At 45.3% G+C, this 21640-nt stretch overlaps 1 protein-coding gene across 1 annotated transcript in view; it reads right to left on the bottom strand.

Annotated features, from left to right (window-relative positions):
- LOC138398857 (uncharacterized) overlaps positions 1-21640 on the bottom strand; it is a 29202-nt gene continuing 7562 nt past the window's right edge. The window contains exons 6-9 of the mRNA XM_069493310.1: positions 10790-11019; positions 4967-4980; positions 4670-4880; positions 1-30 (exon numbers count right to left, since the gene is read on the bottom strand). Of these exons, the coding sequence (XP_069349411.1) occupies positions 1-30; positions 4670-4880; positions 4967-4980; positions 10790-11019 (485 nt within the window). The remainder of the gene's footprint in view (positions 31-4669; positions 4881-4966; positions 4981-10789; positions 11020-21640) is intronic.

Genomic DNA, 21640 nt, shown 5'->3' with positions numbered 1-21640 from the left:
TCACAGCACGTCACCCACTATCGCAGGATTCTGGGGAAGCAGAGACAGGACATCACCCCAAGACCTTTGCTCCCACACACAAACGCACCCTCCCATAGCCTGGAGACACTGTTGTGTGCAGTGGGGGAGAGTCCATGGGTGGACGCTGTCATCTTCCCCACGTAGGTGAGCATGAGGGTCTGAGGACAAAATATGCTCCTGGAGAAAGAGACCAGCAGTTGCGGGTCTTGTAAGGTCTGCTTAGTGGAAACACTGATATTGGTGCCTTCCCCCTCTTACTCTGACTTTCTGATCTTAAGAAAAAAGAACTAAAATATTCACACCATCCTTTCTGTCACTGAACATTGAAGTTTCCCACAAGCCATGAGAGAGCAGCTGGACCTCCTGGAGGGGTCTGCACGTTTTCACAGCAAGGACCAGTTTGCATATGATCTGCATACGGGCATGGAAGAAAAGACTTAAAGTATATAAAATGTGCGGCATGTGAGTCTTTCCTCCCATTCTGCAGGCTGGGTGTTTGCTCTCCTGATCACGTCCTTGGCTGGTTAGAAGGTTTTTAAGTTGATCAGGTCCCATTTACTTATTTTTGTTGTTGCTGTGATTTCCTTTGGGGTCTGCGGGATGGACAGGCTTGTAGCCCTGACATGGGTGGGGCAAAGGCAATATGTGTAACCTCAACATTTGTATCCCTGTAATATTCTGAAATAAAAAAAGATTTGTTAAAAATTAAATAAAAAATTAAGAAAATTATACATTTGCATAAAAGGAAATAAACCTAGGTGGGTTTTTTTGTACTGCTACATTAAAAATTTTATTTTATTTTAATTGACAAATAATGCATAAATGTAAGAAATAAAATGTGTTTTGATATATGTATATGTTGGATATTGATCAAATTAAGAAACCTAACATGTTCCTCATCCAAAATATTAATCATTTCTATTTCTATTTTTCATTTCACAATATTATGGAGGTACAAAGAGTTTAATTACATACATGCCTTTGCCTCACCTGAGCCAGGGCTCCAGGAGTGCCCTTCCCCCACACAGTTCGCTCCCCATCCATTAGTCGTGAGTTCACCCCCCTACGCACCCACCTAATCGGCACCCACTGAATATTACTACCATGTGAACACCTTAGTGTTGATCAGTTAGGACCAACTTGATGGTGAGCACATGTGGTGCTTGTTTTTCCATTCTTGTGATACCTCACTTAGTAGAATGGACTCCAGCTCAATCCAGGTTAATGGAACAGGTGCTAGATCACCACTGTTTTTTGTGGCTGAGTAGAATTCCATGGTGTACAGATACCGCATTTTATTAATGCACTCATGTGTTTCTGGGCCCTTGGGTAAAATTTTATTTATTTTTGATTGACAGAGAATAATAATATATGTTCAAGGGATTCAACGGTAAGTCAATACCTGTATACATTATGGAATGATCAAATCAGCATAATTAGCATGTCTATCACCTCAAATATTTGTTCTTTCTTTGTAGTGAGAGTATTTAAAATCCTATGTTTCAGCTATTTCGAAATATGCAATACATTATTATTAACTATACTTATACTGTGCAACAGAACAGAGAACAGTCTGTCAGTGACACAATTAGAAATCCAAGATATACTAAAATAGTATATGGTAAAATATGAAAGGATGTTGCCTGCCTTTTGGTCTTCCTCATCAAAGGCTGTAAGTATCATACTCACTGCAGAAATTCATCCGTTGACAATATTGCATATCCTTATTACTGAAGCTCAGATTACAATTATACATAAGAATCCCATAAAAAATTTAAAATGTATCCCTATACCATTATGGTTTTTGCCATATATAATAGGGACAAAGAGCTACACCTCACCTTAAACACCGTAAGGATTCCCTTGCCTAAATCACCATGGTCACAGCACACATTAATAAAATATACTCTACGAGGGCTTGGATGCTCTGATCTGCTCAGTAGTAAGTTAAAATTAAATTTTTTCATTATGACTTACTCTTAGGTATGAGAAAACAAGACCCCATGTATCATCTCTTTAAAATAGTAAATACAGGCTGATGTGAGTTAGACTGTTCAAAGGTGAAACCCACCATGCAAGAGCAGTTTAGAACAGAGGAGATTATCCCAGCTGCATCTGCTGTGGCCGTCCCCACTTGCTGTGTTTCACTGGGAGAGAATGAAGGCATCTCACGGTAGGTGACTGCAAACTACAGCTTGTGGCTCCACACGCTGTCACTACACGCATCTTACTGAAATGGCTGACTCCTGGCAATCAGCAACTGGGAAACATTTTTCTCTTGTACATATGGTTGCTATTTTCTGATAGGGGCATATTTATGCAGCCTCCCAGCCACAGTTTAGGAAATTTATTGAAAAAAATAAGCTATAAATATCAGTAAAATATAAAATAATCAGGAATTACTTGAAACATACACTATTGCCTTGAGCAGATGAACTAAGAAAAATAAACATGTTGCTAACTCTTGATATGAACGTTCAAAGCTGCGATATTGTGAAGAGAGGATTCCGTGCTGACTTGAGTTGTCCCTGCAAGGATCACACGTTCCCACGATACACACGTGCGGCCACACCCATCCACGCCATCCGCTCCTGCCGTGCGTCAGCTGTGCTGCTTCTGCACACACATGATCTCATCTAACAGGTTGGTGGCTGCTCCACAGTGTGGCTCTCTGCTCCTCTGCTCCAAATGTCATGATGTCGCATTCATAAAGCAACCTCTTTCAAGGCCCTCACGGGAGCCCCCTCAGCTGATTTCCGTGCTCCTCACTTTGTTCCAGAATCGCTCAACATCAAGTCCTCTCATCAGATGTCACTTCTCTAGGACAGACCCTGGTGCCCCTGCCCAAGCCCTTGCAGACTCAGCCAACAGAGTCCCCATATCCTGTCTTCCCCAGGAGGACACCTGCCTTCTTTGCCATAATGTCCATATTCCTCACCCTCCTGCTGAGTGACCCTTCACCTGTGGCCACCTCAGGGGCACCCACCGCGTCCTGCACCATGACATGTGCTCACCAACTCCTGAGCTTTGCAGCTCTCTTGGGCTTTACATAAATCAAGTGTGTTTTAGTGCTGTAGGAATTTTGAATTAAAATGCTATAAACAATAAAAATCAACAAGTTACTCTAAAGGAGCAGTAGTCACACCTGTCCTGATGGGCCTGTCCCTTCCTCCACACTCCCTGATGTGCCCTGTGGTGTTAGCACCTTCCTGTCTGACCCTGTAGCTATTTCATAGGCAGGGACTGTACAAGGTGGCAAAGCCTGTCACATAGTTAGCTGTTTCCTACTTGCAATGAGGACACATCTGTGTCTAAAGGTACACATGGAACTAACTCAGAATGGAAATTTCTTCATAAGATGGATGTTGTGCATCGTTTTCCACAAATATCTCCCATGATGAAGACTAATGTATGGAAGAAATCTTTTGTGAATCTCATGTGGGTTAGACACAAATCCTTGTTCAATACATGACACTTCTTTCTTCTTGATAACAATGGGTGTGAGAATAAAAACAAGGAAAGATTTTGCTCTCCATAGGAAGGAGGAGAACATAGGAGAGGGCAGTCAGGAGGAGCAGAGGGGGGAGGATGAGGAGGCTCTTGGATAAAGGGCCATCTCGGGCAGGCACAACACACAGCAAGGACTGAACTGCAGGGTGGGGTGTGATCATGTGGAGCCAAAGGACACCACTCACAAGGACCTGGATGTCACCCAGACTACTCAGCACACTGAGGTTCCCACCTGCAGGTCTCTCCAATACCACAGGTGTTGAAGGTGACTCTGTGAGAGTCTCACTGTACACATCCCACTTTGAGCAATCAATCTCATTCTCTCAGCTACTAATGGCCACTTGCATTTCCAATGTGAGTCCATGCCCAGGTGACAGCAGGAGGGTCCCAGCAATGGTGGGTGACACAGTCCCCTCAATCTTTCCCAGGTCCCACAGGAGACACAGCCTGGGCCACACCTGAGCTCCAGGTAAAGGACCTGAGCCCTGGGATTCAGACACAGAGACCACACCCTCCATTTTGTGTGGGAAGAAGGAGAAAAGGAAGATGTGAAAACAGAACCTAGGGAGAAAGAAAAAAGACTTCCAGAATAAAATAGAAATAAATGATTTCTGCATCTGAAATGTACAGTTTTAAATGAGAAGAGAACAACTTGAAACTGTTAGGTTTCATGAGAGAGAGACATTGTCCCAGGACCCCACATGTCCCAAACTGGATCCCAAAGACTGTGACACTCAGGGAGTCCCACTGAGGTCTGTGCACTGAGTCTGGTTGGAAAATGCTCAGCAGGTTCCCCTGGGCTTCCTTCCTCAGGGCTCTGACCCGTGTGGTAACACCAGGGCCATTTCTGCCCATGTGAGTGACGTTCTGCCTTGTGTTCAGGTGAGAGTGTGTTCATTTACTACAACAAGACGCTTCTAATTCAGACACTACAGTGACGAGCACAGAGTCACAAGATAAGACAGGTCCCAGGATGACATTTCTAGAGAAGAAGCCCCAAACTCTGACAGGAATTGAAACACATTGTCACCTGCACCTGCGCTGGGCTGACTCTGCTCCTTGTGTCTCTCGCGCCCCCTAGCGGCACTGCGCACCTCGCAGGGGGTTTGTGTCTGGGCTCACACTGATGTCCCCTCACTGTGTCACTTGCACAGTAGTACAGGGCTGTGTCCTCGGTTCTCAGACTGTTCATTTGCAGAGACAGCGTGTTCTTGCTGTTGTCTCTGGAGATGGTGAACCGGCCCTTCACGGCATCTGCGTAGCTTGTGCTATCACCACCATAACTAATGTATGAGACCCACTCCAGCCCCTTCCCTGGAGCCTGGCGGACCCAGCTCATCCAGTAGCTGCTGAAGGTGAATCCGGAGGCTGCACAGGAGAGTCTCAGGGACCCCCCAGGCTGGACCAAGCCTCCCCCAGACTCCACCAGCTGCACCTCACACTGGACACCTGCAAACACAGACACAGCCTGGTCAGAAACTGCCACATGCACCACAGTTTCTCTCACTCACACACACTCACACACCCAATATCTCCAGTTCTCCATGAATTACCTTGTAACAGAGCCACAAGGAAAACCCAGGTCAGCCCAGACTCCATGGTGAGTGTCTGTGTTCAGTGCTGATCACCGAATGGGGACACCTGGGAATGCCGGGGCTGGGGCTCCTGTCCCAGAGCTGCAGGGTGAGGGCTGGGCTGGTTTTCATCAGCAGAGGGAGGGCCCTATTTGCATGTCCCCTGCTATATAGCAAGCTTTGGGTGGGGCACCTGCAGAGAAGGCAGGGCCCAGGGAAGAGGTGAGCATCCTGGAGGAGTTCATAGGTCATGATATTTTATAGATGAAACTATACAAAGAGAAGGATGGTGCAGTTTTGCAATGTGTGCAAGAGGAAGGACATGTCTAGTGAGAGCTACCTGCAGTATCTGGCCTGATCTCCCTTACACTAGATCCTACTGCTCGTCTGAACCAATGCCAGAACCAGTGTGGACAAGCCCCATGGGGACTGCAGTATCCCCTTTCACTAATGAGAACATGATGGGACTTTGCTGCATTCAAATGTTACAACTTCAAGGTTGCAATGAACTTTGGGTCACAGAATCCACCCTGCCCTTGACGCTGTTGTGCATTAACTGTGACGTGAGCCTCACTCAGCTGAGGGGATTCAGGTTCACATAAATTGTCAGATGCAACTGGGCTTCCTCTGTGCTGGGCCCAGGGCACATGAGTGGGGCCAAGAAGGATCCACTGAAGTTTGTCCTGATATTTCCCTCTTGCCAGGTGGGTCCACACTGGCCCGGGTTCAGTCTATGGGGCTGACACACGCTTGGGACAGTAGCCAGCCCTGATCTTTGTGGAAGTCGCGACTTGAGTGTTAGTGCCCAGACTCCACTGCCCATGGCTCCAGGTGGCCCTGTGGTCCTACTTGTCATTCACTAGTGTCCCCTACCACCTCCAATCTGGAACCCTCTAACACATGGTAGCACTTTGCAGTGAGGGTTGCTGCATGTTGTTCCCTGATGGAGTGACTCAGGCCTGAGCACTGCAGAGCCATTGTCCTTGGTCCCTCGGCCTCCCGCAGGCATGTGCCTGATGCACTTGACCTCCCCAGTGTGGGATGCTGTGGAGAAACCACAGAATCTGCCCAGGCCTGAGGGATGGCCCTGCCTCCATGGGTACACGAGCTTAGCCTCCAAAGCAGAGTTAGTGTCTATCAGTGGGAGAGGGCCTGTCGTTGTTGGGTGGTCCTCACGACTGAATGGCCTCAGACCAGGTCTCAGATTCAGGGGAGCACACTGTTCCCCCAATAGGTGTGATCCTTCCTGGGAAGCAGAACTTCGAATCAATCACAGCCTAACATTGGGGCAATAAAAAGAAAGATTTCTCAAGTTGTCACCATGGTGTGTGGACAGGAATTAATCTCGCCCCTACCACTCTTTAGCAGACCCAGGTGCCACAGCACTCTGTAGGGCCCGGCACATGCTCCATTCCTTGTGACCAAGGAATCCCTGCAAGGGACCCTGGTGTACATTAATCAAGATCCATACGTTAATTTTTCTTGTTGCCGTGATTACCATTGTGGTCTTAATAATCTTGTGACATAAGCTTGTACGTAGAAGAGTTTTCCAACATTTTCTTCCATAATTCTTGTGCTCACCACTCACAAAGATTAATTCACAGCAGATAACAGACGTACCCCACACTGTAATTTACCTCCCCCAGCCAGTACGGTAGAGGATCTGACACAGGACTGGTCCCCAGTCCCCTGTGTGAGGGCTGGTGCAGGGACTGGAGCGAAGCCTGCGTGGGAGGTGGGCCTGCATGTGGGCACCACTGAGAGTGTCCTGATGACACCTGTGCTCGGACCTGGGCCACCTGTAGAGCATTTCTTGTTCAATCTTAAAGAGCCATGTGACATTTGGGTGTGTGTTACCAGGTAATGAAATTCATCCTCTTGGTTCTTTCTCCCTGCAGGCAGCACCTGTGACTAGTATGTGGGTTACTCATGAGTGTGTTTTCTGGGCCTTGGTGAGAAGCCCTCTGCATTTTGTCCCGGCCTCTGCAGAGTGCACTCCCTGTGCCATCACACTGACACTCACGTGCCTGGGATTAGCCAGTGGACAACAGTCGCCCTCTGCGACCAGCGACTCCAGCGCCGCCCGAATGGTCCATGAATTAAGTGGCCACAGTGGCAGGGCTGGGTGACATGCATCACCCAACTTCATGTGCTTTCTCCCCCCAAGGCAGACTGAGGTCCTCCCTCTGCCTAATCTGAAGTCTGCGAGCAAAAGAGCCGAGCAGTGACCTCAACATGGCTCCTGAACTGAGTCACGGAATCACTTGATGAGAAATTTCCTAAGAACTCTGAGTCTGGAAGGTGCAGCAACTCACCTTGCCTGGATCCAGCGCATGTGTGTGTCTTTCCAAACCCAACCCTCGCCCAGGACCACTAGCCGTGTGATTACCCTGCACCCAATTCTGTTAATGGTGTCAGCCTGACATTTCCTGGGGCCAAGGTCTGCATTTCTCAGTAAGAGACACTCAGCATGGGGTTCACTGGAAGGAGAACCTGTATCTGCCCTGTAAGTATCTCTGTAAAAATTCAGTCTGAGTTGCATTTCTGTGGGAACAAATATAACTTTCCGGGCACCCTGCCTTATCTATCTTCATAAATCTTTACTTTATAAATTATATCTGTGTCTCTGTGTATTATTTTTATTTCTGTTTCCTACAAATTATTCATCCTTTGTGACAACCCCTGTCTGAGGGTCCCGAAATTTAGAGGGGAGCTTAGCTAACTCCCCGCAGAAAAAGGAAAAGAAAATATTTATGTCAGTTTCCAGTAATTTTATGTGATAAAATGGTCAGCCTCATCATTGTAGCATTTATGCCCATCAGGAATTCGTGTGCATGTGGGCGTGTGACAGAGTTCTAGTCACGGAGGCAGGAGAGAGTCTCTGTTGTGACCTTGCTGATCCTTCAGGGCAAACTTCAGAAAGGTGTCCTCTCTTCTTCCACCACTTGTCCTATCTGTGGGACCCTGAAAACAGTCTCAGCACATCCACACAAGAGGGGATTGGTGGATGAAGCGGACGTTTTCTGCATATCAGTGTGAAATGTCGAGACAAGAAGCTCCTTGGGTGCATGAACTTTTGAAACTGGCAAAGATGGAGCCACTCACATCTGGCTTCCTGTTTGATTAGGTTATGATTTTCCTTATTGTTTAGTTATTTCATGTTGCCATTAATTTTTGCTAAAATAGCCAGATATGATGGTCTAGAGGCATTAAAATCAAAAGTACCTCATTTCCTAGTCAGGAGCCCCCACTGAGGTGAACAGTGGCGTGTGGTTCATTGTGTGCTAGGACACGTGGCTGAAAGCTAAGTGTGGGCACAGAGCTATTTTGTCTGCATCAGCGAAAAAGTTCTGTATATTCCTTGGATGAGATTCTCATTAAGACACTTCAGACAATAGTATTTGTCGATCAATCACAGTTCAATAATGAACCTGGAAGTTACTAAGCAGTGATTCATGTTACCGAAGAAAACTTTCCATTGGAAATGGAAGTAAAATCAGCCCAACTGGAGGTAAAATCAGCCCGTGTGGCAAAAGTCATTGCCCTTCTTGGTGCTTGTCAATTAGCCAAAATCCAGGATTGAATGCATATGTTTTTAAAATAGTACATGAACTTGGGATATTTTGCAAACAAAAGGGTTTCTCAAAAGTTCTGGTAAACGTATCAAAATGAAGAAAAAACTAAAAAACTTCTAGATAGACTTCTAAATCCTAGAGATCCAACTAAAGTAAATAGGAATCATGCAAAAAATAACATGGGGGTTAAACAAGTGTTGTACGAAGTCGTTACTGAGAACAAGCAGCCTAAACTTAGTTTGTGATGCTGTCTAACCTTGTGAGGCATCATCACTGCTCATGTAACACACCGTGCACTCATTGGAAATATTTTGTAAGTGTTGAAAATGTTTATCCAATTAGCATTATGAAATTTGAATGTCACAGTTTTAAGCAATTCTTGAACTCCTTCGCCAGTCTACCATGAGCACTTGCTTACAGCATTGTGGTCCAGTCCCTCAAGGACACATCAGTTGTTACACTTTCCCTTGGTAGCAACTGAACAAACATTTAGATTTTATCACAATTACTAGCATTTTCCTTATTGCATGTGAGAGTAAATAATTTTGAAAGCAATTAATGCATTATAGACACTCCTATCACCACAGATTCAGGGTCCTTTTACTGCATCTATTTAGCAGTCTGTCATCATGTTCAACCAGCACAGAGTGTGTGTTGGAGAAACATCAGGAAAATACTGGTCTTGAGCCATACTGGAGCAAATATTATTAAGGACTTTAAGGGAAACACAGCAGTGCAATTCCAGGGAGGAAACCCTCGGCTTCACATTTCAGAACAACAGCATCAGTTCAGAATTCTAGACACTTGGAAGGCTGCTGCGGTAGAGAATGTCAAACTGAGCATCCTAGTAGAACCTGTGAACCTTCTCATATTTTGAAGGCCACAGCAGACCCAGGGCCTTCAGGATAAGCTGATGAGCGTGGACAGTGAAAAGCTTCCCCCCATGACATTGGACCAAGACCCTGTCTAACTCCTCCTCCTGCTGATCCTCATTAGTACTATGATTTCTTCATACTAATGAAACGTCTTCTATTTTTTGGCAGACCTCATTGTTTTCCACCCATAAAGGCCTTTCCCTGCTTTTCAAATAAATGTAAAAATATTTAATAGTTGTTGAGTGGAATAAGAAGTCAAAGTCTCTTACGTGGTGTCTGTCCGCTGACATCTGAAGGCCCATCCTTCGTCTTCCCTGTTTGCCCCACTCATGGGCATCCTAGGAAGGAATCACAGGTGCTTTCTCACCAGATGGCTGTCGGAGGCCCAGACACCAGCAGACACTTCCTGGGAGTGAGAGCCCCCTCCCTTTCCCACCAGGGAACTGTTGTGAAAACCTGAGCCAGTCTCCCTTCCTGCCCTACGAAGCCACTTGGAACTGTTTTGAGAGGCCTGCCCTGCTCTGCAGACACCTCAGTAGTGGAGAGACTCACTCTTCCCGTGTTCACTCAGTGTGTGTGTGTGTGTGTGTGTGCGCGCATCTGTGCCTGCCTGTGTGTGCAGGTGTCTAACACCATCAGAGTCAACATCTACACTAAATGTCGGTGGGTCCCTCTGCCCTTGAATTCTGTCAGATATAATCGATGTTGTGAGCCTGGTGCTAGGACAGGGAGCTCCACGGGGTCTTCCTGCTCTTGCTTAGGACGCTGACTCCGTCTGCCCCTGACGTCCAGTAGGTGCTTTATCCTGCTTGACGCCTAGAAGGAACGTGTACTTCTGTATGCTGTGCTGCATTGTGCTGTCCAAGAAAAAGATCTTTTATTCATTTTCGGACTTATTGAGAAGTGTTGATCATTCATGTCCATTTGGGGAGAGGAGAACGTGACTGGAAGCCACTGTCTGCCTTTTGAGCAGGTGACAATATTTTCTCTCATTAGCACAAACATATCTAACACAGAGACTGCAGAGGGAAACACAGAATCGTGAATTCAGAGAAGTTCCACAGAGGAAACCGTTTTATGGAGAGGAAGCCACGACCCTGAGAGGAAACCAGCCCTTACCCTCCACCTGCACCTGCCCTGGGCTGACTCTGCTCCTGTGTCTTGCGTGCCCCCTGGCGGCCCCGCGCGCACCCGCAGGAGGTTTGTGTCTGGGCTCACACTGATGTCCCCTCACTGTGTCTCTAGTGCAGTAGTACAGGGCTGTGTCCTCGGCTCTCAGACTGTTCATTTGCAGATACACCGTGTTCTTGCTGCTGTCTGTGGAGATGGTGAATCGGCCCTTCACGGTGTCTGCGTAGCTTGTGCTACCACCATTACCATAAATTCTTGAGACCCACTCCAGCCCCTTCCCTGGAGCCTGGGGGACCCAGTGCATGTAGTTGCTGCTGAAGGTGAATCCGGAGGCTGCACAGGAGAGTCTCAGGGACCCCCCAGGCTGGACCAAGCCTCCCCCAGACTCCACCAGCTGCACCTCACACTGGACACCTGCAAACACAGACACAGCCTGGTCAGAAACTGCCACACACACCCCTGTTTCTCTCACTCACATTCACTCCCACACCCAATATCTCTAGTTCTCCATGAATTACCTTGTAACAGAGCAACAAGGAAAACCCAGCGCAGCCTAGACTCCATGGTGAGTCAATGTGTTCAGTCCTGTTGACCGAATGGGGACGCCTGGGAATGCCTGGGCTGGGGCTCCTGTCCCAGAGCTGCAGGGTGAGGGCTGGCCTGGTTTTCATCAGCAGAGGCAGGGCCCTATTTGCATGTCCGCTGCTATATAGCAAGCTCTGGGGTGGGACGCCTGAGGGAGGGCAGGGTCCAGATCAGAAGTGAGTGTCTGGGGGGAGGGTGTATGACCACGGCAACATTTGATACAATGTAAGCTCTTCTTAGGAAATTGTAATCTGGTAAATACTGAGCATCCATCATCGTACTTCCTATTGCCACATGGACATGGATCATGTACTCTAAGTGTCCATCTCTGTTCCATATTACAAACGTGAGAGTCACCCCAGGGCATCGAGGGCCTGTGTAATGTGTCAGGAGCTCAGTCTGGGGAGAGTGAGTTCTGGGATCTGAGCCTGTGCTCCTCAGCACTGCACACGCCTGACCCATGAACCATCTCCCGCACAGAGCTGAGCAGCTTAGTGTGGGTGCAAGAACTCTGTCATGAGAACATGTGTGGTTTTCCACACCTGGACCTTACCCCAACATAGGCAGAGGCCAAGGTGGATGCTGCTGAATTTTCAACATGTTTGGACAGGTAACATATTATCTTTGTAAGACTTCTTACCAATGGTATTTTTAGGATTTATGTGAAATAAGTTTTATGAGTTATAATTGACATGGGGAGAACTTCATATATTTAGAGTGTGTAATTGACAAAAATTCACAAATCCATAATCATTATTAGGACAGTGACAAATCAATTCTCGGTAATGTTTCCATCTCTTCTTCTGTCTTCCCTTCTGTCCACTAACCTTCTGCCTCCATCACCTGGGCAGATACTGATCTTGTTAAAGTACATTAGTTTTTATTTTCTAGAATACATAACAATGGAATAGTGTAGTCTGTCCTCTTATGAACTCAGCATAAAGACCAGCAAACGTAGTGGTGCTGTGGTGCGCAGCAAATGTTCACAGATATTAACAAGGAGTAGTATCCCATCAACACATTTACAGTGCTTTTTCTGCTAAGATGTGATCAACATACATTTTTATTTAATTTTCTGGGTCTTACAAATAAACCTGCTACTCAGCTTGAAGGTGTACACAATTGAAACATTTTTTTTTATTTTATTCTTATAACAACTTTGACTACAACAGATAAACTGCAGTAGTTGCAATTTTGCAAACATTATTTAGGACTTCAGATAACCGGTGTTATAAGACTAAAAACTATCCCGAGGTGGGGAGAGATGAGTTTTGCAGAAAGTGACAGAGCCAGGGAGTTCACTGCTCTGGGGCAGGGGCTGCCATATACAATGCAGGCTATGGCAGGATGCAGCTGCCAGCGTGCACTGGACTGCTGGAGGCTGAGCATGGTGAAGGCATCCTGCTGGGAAATGCTCAGGGTCCACGTGTTTAAGGGGATTCCCCTCCCCTTGTCTCTGTCCTCTGTAACAGGCACAGTCACAAACTCTCTGGGAAAGAGGGTTGCACACACTTCGGAAGTGCATCCAGACCCACCCCCATCACCACTGTGGAACTGAGAATTGATCTGCCGCAAAACCTACAAAACTGGCATCCTGGGGGCGCAGATGGACACTGTAGGACCTGGGAGGGAACAGAGGTCCCCACCAAGGTTAGGCCCAGAGCCACCTCCCCGTTCCCTGTGGAATAAAAGCCTCGATCTGCAGGGAAGGGCAGCACACCTGGAAGGTAAGGACACCGAGGGAGAACCCCTGCAGCTGGGAGACAGAACAATGAGGGACAACCAGGGACTCTGTACCCAGGAGGACGGGCAAGATGCTGGACCATCAGCTCCTCTGGGGCAGAGACGGGGACACCTGGAGGCAGCAGCCAGATCCAGGACCCCCAGCCCACTAGAAATACAGCTCTGTTGAAGGGCAGACAATTCCACCTCAGCCCACCCCATCCATCCATTGACAAATGTCAGGGGGACATCACAGGGGACTGCGTGTGGCAGAGCTGACACAGACAGACCTCTGCAGGACAGCACAAGGTGCAAACATACAGCCAAGCAGGAAACAGAATCCGGGGTCACTGGAGGAATCTGAAGCCTCTGGTGGACGTAGAAGGAACAGCCTTCAACTGTGGTAGCCACGGGGAAACTGATTTCAAATGTGGTCCTGAGGAGATTGTCAGAAACCTCCACAAGAAAGGCCTAGTCAAGGTAGGGTATGAGAAACTGCAGGGAGAAGATGCATAAATACAGCATAGGTCATGAGGCCCCACCAACTGTCCAGTGCAATGTGTCTGGCTACCCACAAAAATTAGAAAACATTTCCAAGAGGAAGACAAAAGTCATAATGGACAAATGATCAGAATGTGATTTTGAAATGACACCATATTAGAATGATCTAAATCAACAGAATATTTAAAACAACTAGAGTTAATACACAAAAATCTCTAAGGGAAAATATGGGCAGACTGTAGGATCAGACAGGTGCCTGCTGCTGACAGATGGAAACATCAAGAATCAAACGTAAAACATGAAATAATCAAACAATGTGCTTGAGAATTGAAGAAGCCTTGGGTACACTCGTCAGTAGAGTGGGCTCAGCCCAAAAATGAAACCAGGGACTTAAGAAAGTGTCATTGGGAATGACACAAACCAAGTTGCATAGACAAAAAGAGTGAAGAAGACAGAATATCACTATGAAAATTGTAATATGTATGTTTCACATTCCAAAGGAAAATTAAAAACAAACAGACAAAAATAAATCTTTGAAGAATTATATAGGCAACAATTTTCCAAATATTATAACTAACCCCAAGTAACATCCCCAAGAATCTCTTAGAATTTGAAGGTGCATAAACACACATAGACACACACACACACACACACACACACAACACATCTGCCATGGACGTAGGTCTGTGCACTTGCAAAAGCTCCTACACCTCACACACACACACGGGCACTGCCCCAATGTTACTCTTTCCACTTGGTTCAGTTGAAAATATCTGTATTCATGCTATGAAGTAGTTCTCCAAAGTGGAGATTACATTTTTCTATGTGAAAGTGTGTCCATTCCAACCAATATTATAAAATACAATTAAATATATTTTATAAAACTGAATGCATGTATCATTTTTAGGAAATGTACTATTTAAAGGTAAAGTAATATCCATTTTTCAGCTCTGTGTTGATTTATTTTTACTGTGTGACAATACCATCCTATCTAAATAGAAAGGACTTTTAACATTTTTAAATCTGCTTAATAATTTTAGATTTTTTATATTACATGTGTATAAAATGTCTAATGATCAAATCAGGCAAATAGCAAATTTATAATCTGAGACATTTATGATTTCTTTGTGTTTGGAATATGCAAAATGCTCTCTTCTAGCTACTTGAAAGTGTACAGTGCATATTAATTTCTTAACTACAGTCGTCCTGCTCTGCTATAGATGGATGGAGTGTCCCACATATATTTGTTAGGGAAGTTGGTTTAAAATCAAGAAGTCTCATATATTTTCTTTTTTTTCCCTCTTTTAATGATCTGCCTATTGCTGAAAATGGGGCAATGAAGCCTCCTACTCTGTTGTATTGCAGTCTTTTCATCCTTCAGCTTTTTACGTAATTGCTTTTCATATTTCAGTGCCCTGATGATGGGGGTATTTATTTACAAAAGGGATATCCTTTTTATGAATTCACAAGTTACAATTACGCAAGGTCCTTCTTTTTCTCTAATTTCTACTTCTGAGCTGAAGTCTATTGTGTTTCGTGTATGTATTCTTAGTCTGAGTTTCGCGTCGAAAAATCATTAATCTGCCATTCTGCTTCTGTAAATCTGCTTGCTCCTGCTTGCTACTCCCCAACACAGAAATTCCTAAGTGACTACAACACCCATGTTCTGCATAAAGTGATTACAGCCCCCACGTTTTGCGTGAAGCCATTACAACACTCATGTTTTGCATGAACAAGATACGGCCCAGAGCCCAAACTGTCCAGATCCTGTTACACCAAGGATAAGAAAATGATATAATGCTTACTCAAGGCTTTTTGTACACGTGCTTACTCTATCTTAGTAATTGTCCACCCACAAACTTACAATATAAAAACTTTCTGTTTCAAAGGCTCACTGCTGCTCTCTGTGCCGCCTTTGGGCGGTACAGAGGGTAGTCGCTGGCCCGCTAATAAGGACTCCTGATTTGGCTGAATTCGGTCTTTAGGTGGTCATTTCTCACATCTCAGACCATAACAGTGTAACTACCTCTACTTTATTTTGGTTTTCATTTTCATGAAATTTATTTTTCTATAGCTTCGACTTCTGTCTATGTGTATTTTTAAAAGTTAGGTGTGTCTCTTGTACCAGAGGAATAGTTGAGTCTTTTTATTCATTTATTTGTTTTACCTTTCAGTCATTCTTTCTTTTCATTGGATAATTTAATCCATTTATATTCTGAGTAATTCCAATATGTAGTGACTACTCCTCTGTTTTGTTTGCTGGACGTTTTATAGATGTATCTGTGGTTTCTACTTTTCTTGCTGACTTCTTTGTGGTTTGACAGTTTTCTGTAGTGGTATGCTCTGAATACTTTCTATTATTCTTTTGTGTGCCTAGTATAGAATTTACTTTTGTTGTTACCATGGGGCTTACATAAAACACCTCACACTTAGAAGTGTCTATTTTCAATTGATAACAACTAAATTGTCATTGCATATCAAAAATTTTACACTTTTACACACAGCCATAACATTTTATGTTTCTGATGTCAGAGTTTACATAATTTTAAGAGAGTTGTTATTGATAATTTTGTATTTTGACCCTTATAGGAGATTAAAATTGTTTGACACACCAACATTATAGAGTACTCTTCATATGTGTCTATGCTAATTAAATCATTAAGTTTTATGCTTTCATAAGTTTTGTTTTTAATCAATGGACTTTTTCAGCTAAAAACCCTCCTTTTGGCACGTATAAGGCAGGCCTACTGGTAAAGAACTCCTTTACCTTTTGTTTGTCTGGGATTTTAAAAAAATTTCTTCCTTGTTTTTGAATGAAAAAATATCTGGGAAAAATATTCTTTGTTTTCAGTTTTTCAAATATTTTCCTCACACGTTGACTGGATTATCTTCTCTTGTAGCATTCAGTGATTCTGATGAAAAATGTTTGCTACTTCTATTGAGAATTGCACCTCTGTGTCGTGTCCTTGTGCCCTTCACGCCCTCATAGGAGACCCCCCCCACCCCAGCAGGTTCCCGTAACTCACTCCACCCCAGACTCTCTTAACATCAGGACTTTTCATCAGATGCCATTTTTCTGGGACAAACCCTGGTGCCCCTGCCCAAGCCCATGCTGACATAGCCAACAGAATGACCAAGTCCTGGTCTCCCCAGGAGGACACCTGCCTTCTTTGTCACCTCGTCCCTGGTCCTGGGCTACAGGCTGAGTGAACACTTCCCTCTGTCCCCCACAGAGGCACAGACAGCTTCCTACAGCATCGTATCCACTCACCAACACCTGAGCCCGGAAGCTTTCCTGGGCTTTACATAAATACAGTATGTTTTCACTCCCTACCAATCTTGAAGAATAAAAATACTGTAAACTATCGGGGGTTCATGAAGCCCGTGATATGACCGGGTCCCGGGGCAGTGTGGGCTGCAAAGATGGGAGAGACAAAGACACGGACAGAAAAAGTAAGGTGAAAGGGTGCAGGGAAGTCAGGGGCCACCAGCATTCCCGTGAGCCTGGTGGCATTGACTGAAATCTAGCACCTATGTCTATTCCCTATTTCATGCTGTAGATTACAATGATTTCACGTTAAAAGCTCATGGGTTACAATGTGTAGAAGTTTCAAGTCTCCCCTAAAAGTCACAAAATGCCTTAGCTAATTACTCTTGTCTATAGAAGCAGGAACACATAGCTCGTTACTAAGCACAACTACGCCTTAAGCTATGTACAGATAGTATCTCTGAACTCAGCAGCTGTGGCCCATTCGATTGAGGAACAAAGAGATTAGTACTTCTTACTGGGAGGTTAGCTCCCCATCAACTGAGGTATTTTGCTGAGAAAGGGGAGGGAGGGAGCTCAACCTGGTGTTTTTTAAGGGTGGGAGTCTGGGGTCCATTTTCCAGGGCTGACATTTTGCAATCTTCCTTTATAGCCATGTGTCGTTTTCATGTCAAGCCACTCCGTGGCTTTTTAGGCATGAGGCCCCTCAGGCTTTAAGGTGGGAGTCTGCTTTGCTGTGCTCCCAGATCGCTGGAATGTCCCCCAACTGGGCAGTTAACTTCTGCCCTTATCTCTGGCTCCTGCTCAGGCAGCAACCCTTAACCTCCTGTCCTCCCACAGCCTCAGAAATGGGGTCCCTAAGCCTCGATGGTCTTCTCCCCATCAGTAACTAAACAAAATAACTGCAAATCAGAGCACTCCCCTTTGCCCTGGCAGTCTTCTGCCTTCCTCCACACTCCACAAAACACACTGTCATATTCTCACCCTTCACTGTCTTACTCTGAAGCCATCTCAGAGGCAAGGCCCATAGAATGCCACAAAGGCTCTCGTGCTATAAATTCCTTCTCTACTTGCAGTGAGGATGCATCTGTGTCTCCAGATAGACATAAAATTTTCTCAAGCATGGAGATCTCTTGGTAAGATTGATGGTGCCCCTCGTTTTCCACAAGTGTCTCCCATGATGACACACCACAGTGTGGAAGAAATCTTTTTTTTTTTTGAGACAGAGTCTCACTCTGTTGCCCAGGCTAGAGTGAGTGCCGTGGCGTCAGCCTAGCTCACAGCAACCTCAAACTCCTGAGCTCAAGCGATCCTCCTGTCTCAGCCTCCCGAGTAGTTGGGACTACAGGCATGCACCACCATGCCCGGCTAATTTTTTCTATATATATTTTTAGCTGTCCATATAATTTCTTTCTATTTTTAGTAGAGATGGGGTCTCGCTCTTGCTCAGGCTGGTCTCGAACTCCTGAGCTCAAACGATCCGCCCACCTCGGCCTCCCAGAGTGCTAGGATTACAGGCATGAGCCACCACGCCCGGCCTGTGGAAGAAATCTTTTGTGAATCCCATGTGCTTTATAGAGAAATCCTTGATCAATACATGACCTTGGGTCCTTCTTGATAACGATGGGTGTGAGAATAAAAACAAGGAATGATTTTGCTCTCCATAGGAAGGAGGAGAACATAGGAGAGGGCAGTGAGGAGGAGCAGAGGGGGGAGGATGAGGAGGCTCTTGGAAAAAGGTCCATCTGGGGCAGACACTTCACACAGGAGGGCCTTGACTCCAGGGTGCTGTGTCATCATATGGAGCCACAAAGACTCCACTCACAAGGACCTGGATGCCACCACAGAGCTCTCAGCACACTGAGGTTTCCACCTGCAGGTCTCCCTGATGCCACAGGTGAGGAAGGTGACTCTGTGAGAGTCTCAGTGGACACATCCCACTTTGACCAATCAATCTCATTCTCTCAGCTACTAATGGCCACTTGCATTTCCAACGTGAGTCCAGGCCCAGGTGACAGCAGGAGGGTCCCAGCAATGGTGGATGACACAGTCTCATCAATCTTTCCCAGGTCCCACAGGAGCCACAGCCTGGGCCACACCTGAGCTCCAGGTAAAGGGCCTGAGTTGTGGGACTCTCATGGAGCCCCAGTTTTGAACATTGGAAATGAAAATGAAACTCAATCACCCTAGGAATGTTTCAGTGAAAGTTCAGGTAATGATCAAAAAGTAATTAACTTTACATTAAGGAAAGTTAGTTATTCAATATGATCATGTGCTGTGACCCATGCCTGTAAACCCATCGCTTTGGGAGGCCCCAGTAGGGGGGTCACTTGAGGTGAAGAGTTTGAGGTCAGTCTAGTTGGCAGGACAGTGAGACAATGCTTTATACATATATGTATCTCACCCGGCCACTGTGGGTGCACCTGTAGTCCCAGACACTTGGGTGGCTGAGGCAGCGGGATCACTTGTGTCCATGACTTTGAGGTTGCTGTGAGCTATGATGATGGCACTGTTCTTTAGGCTAGGTGGCACAACAGGACCTTCTTTCCAAAAGAACAAAGAAGAAGAAAAAACATAGGAAGGAAAAGAAAATATTTATGTCAGTTTCCAGTAATTTTATGTGATAAAATGGTCAGCCTCATCATTGTAGCATTTATGCCCATCAGGAATTCGTGTGCACGTGGGCGTGTGACAGAGTTCTAGTCATGGAGGCAGGAGAGAGTCTCTTTTGTGACCTTGCTGATCCTCCAGGGGAAATTTCAGAAAGGTGTCTTCTCCTCTTCCAACCTTGTCCTATCTGTGGGACCCTGAAAACTCTCTCATCACGTCCACACAAGGGGGGTCTGGGGGAAGAAGTGAATGTTTTCTGCATATCAGTGTGAAACGTTGAGACAGGAAGCTCCTTGTGTGGATGAACTTTTGAAATTGGCAAAGATGGAGCCACTCACATCACGGCTTCTTGTTTCATTAGATTATGATTTTCCTTAGTGTTTAGTTACTTCATGTGGCCATTACTTTTGGCTAAAATATCCAGATATGACGGTCTACAGGCATTAAAATCAAAAGTACCTGATTTCCTAGTCAGGAGCCTCCACTGAGGTCAACAGTGGCATGAGGTTCACTCTGTGCTAGGACATGTGGCTGAAAGCTAAGTGTGGGCACAGAGCTATTTTGTCTGCATCAGAGAAAAGTTCTGTATATTCTTGGATTAGATTCTCATTGAGACCCTTGAGACAATATTATTTGTTGATCAATCAAACTTCAGTAATAAGACTGGAAGTTATTAAACAGAGATTCATATTACGGAAGAAAAATTTCCATTACAATGTTGTGCTCAACTGGAGGTAAAATCAGCCCATGTGAGAGAAGTCATTGCCCTTTTTAGTACTTGTCAATTAGCACAAAACTGGGATTGAATTGGTATGTTTTTAGAGTAGTCCATGAACTTGGGATATTTTGCAAACAAAAGTTCTGGAAAACCTATCAAAATTAACCAAAGGTAAGGAACTTTGAGATAGACTTCTAAATCCTAGAGACCCAACTAAAGTAAACAGAAATCATGCAAAAAAATAATATGGGGATTAAAGAAGTGCTGTGGGAGGTCATTCCCCAGAACAAGCAGCCTAAACCTACTTTGTGATGCCGTCTAAGCTTGTGCGGCATCACCACTGCTCACGTATCACACCGTCCACTCATTGGAAATCTTCTGAAAACATTGATCTAATTAGCATTATGGAATATAAGTGTCACAGCTTTAAGCAATTCTTGAACTCCTTCTCCATTGTACCATGAGCACTTGCTTACAGCATTGTGGTCCAGTCCCTCCAGGACACATCAGTTGTTACCCCATGACTTGGTAGCTGGACTGAACAAACATTTAGATTTTACCACAACTGCTAGCATTTTCCCTATTGCATGCAAGAGTAAACAATTTTGTAAGCAGTTCACATGTTAGAGACACCACAATCACCACAGAATCAGGGTCTTTTTACTACATCTTTTCAGCAGTCTCTCGTCGTGTTCATCCAGCACAGAGTGTGTGTTGGAGAAACATCAGGAAACTACTGGTCTTGAGCCATACTGGAACAAATATTATTAAGGACTTTAAGGGAAACCGAGCAGTACAATTCCAGGGAGGAAACCCTCGGGTTCATGATCCACAACGACAGCATCAGTTCAGAATTCTAGACACTTGGAAGGCTGCTGTGGTAGAGAATGTCAAACTGAGCATCCTTGTAGAACCTGTGGAAGTTCTGGAATTTTGAAGCCCACAGCAGACCCACAGCCTTCAGGATAAGCTGATGAGCTTGGACAGTGAAAAGCTTTCCCTATGACATTGGACCAAGACCCTGTTTAACTCCTCCTCCTGCTCATCCTCATTAGTACTATCATTTGTTCATACTAATGAAATGTCTTCTTTTTTCCTGCTGACCGTATTGTTTTTTACCCATAATGGCATTTTCCTCCTTTTCAAAAATTTTTTTAAAATATTTCCTAGTCATTGAGTGGAATACGAAGTCAGAGTCTCTTAGCTGGTGTCTGTCCACTGGCATCTGAAGGCCCATCCTTCATCTTGCCTGTTTGCCCCACTCATGGGAATCCCAGGAAGGAATCACAGGTGCTTTCTCACCAGATGGCTGTCACAGGCCCAGACCCCTGGAGATCCTTACTGGCAGTGAGAGCACCCCCCCTTTTGCACCAGGGAACTGTTGTGAAAACCTGAGCCAGTCTCCCCTCTTGTTCTATGAAGCCACTTGGGACTGTCTTGCTGCCCTGCTCTGCAGACACCTCCGTGGTGGAGAGACTCACCCTTCCCATGTGCACTCAGTGTGTGAGTGTGTGTATGCATGTGTGTGTGTGCGTGTGTGTAGGCGTCTA

This window comes from Eulemur rufifrons, chromosome 2, assembly GCF_041146395.1.
Source record: "Eulemur rufifrons isolate Redbay chromosome 2, OSU_ERuf_1, whole genome shotgun sequence".
In the NCBI taxonomy this organism is placed as follows: Eukaryota; Metazoa; Chordata; class Mammalia; order Primates; family Lemuridae; genus Eulemur; species Eulemur rufifrons.
This window is presented reverse-complemented; position numbering and strand designations above follow the sequence as displayed.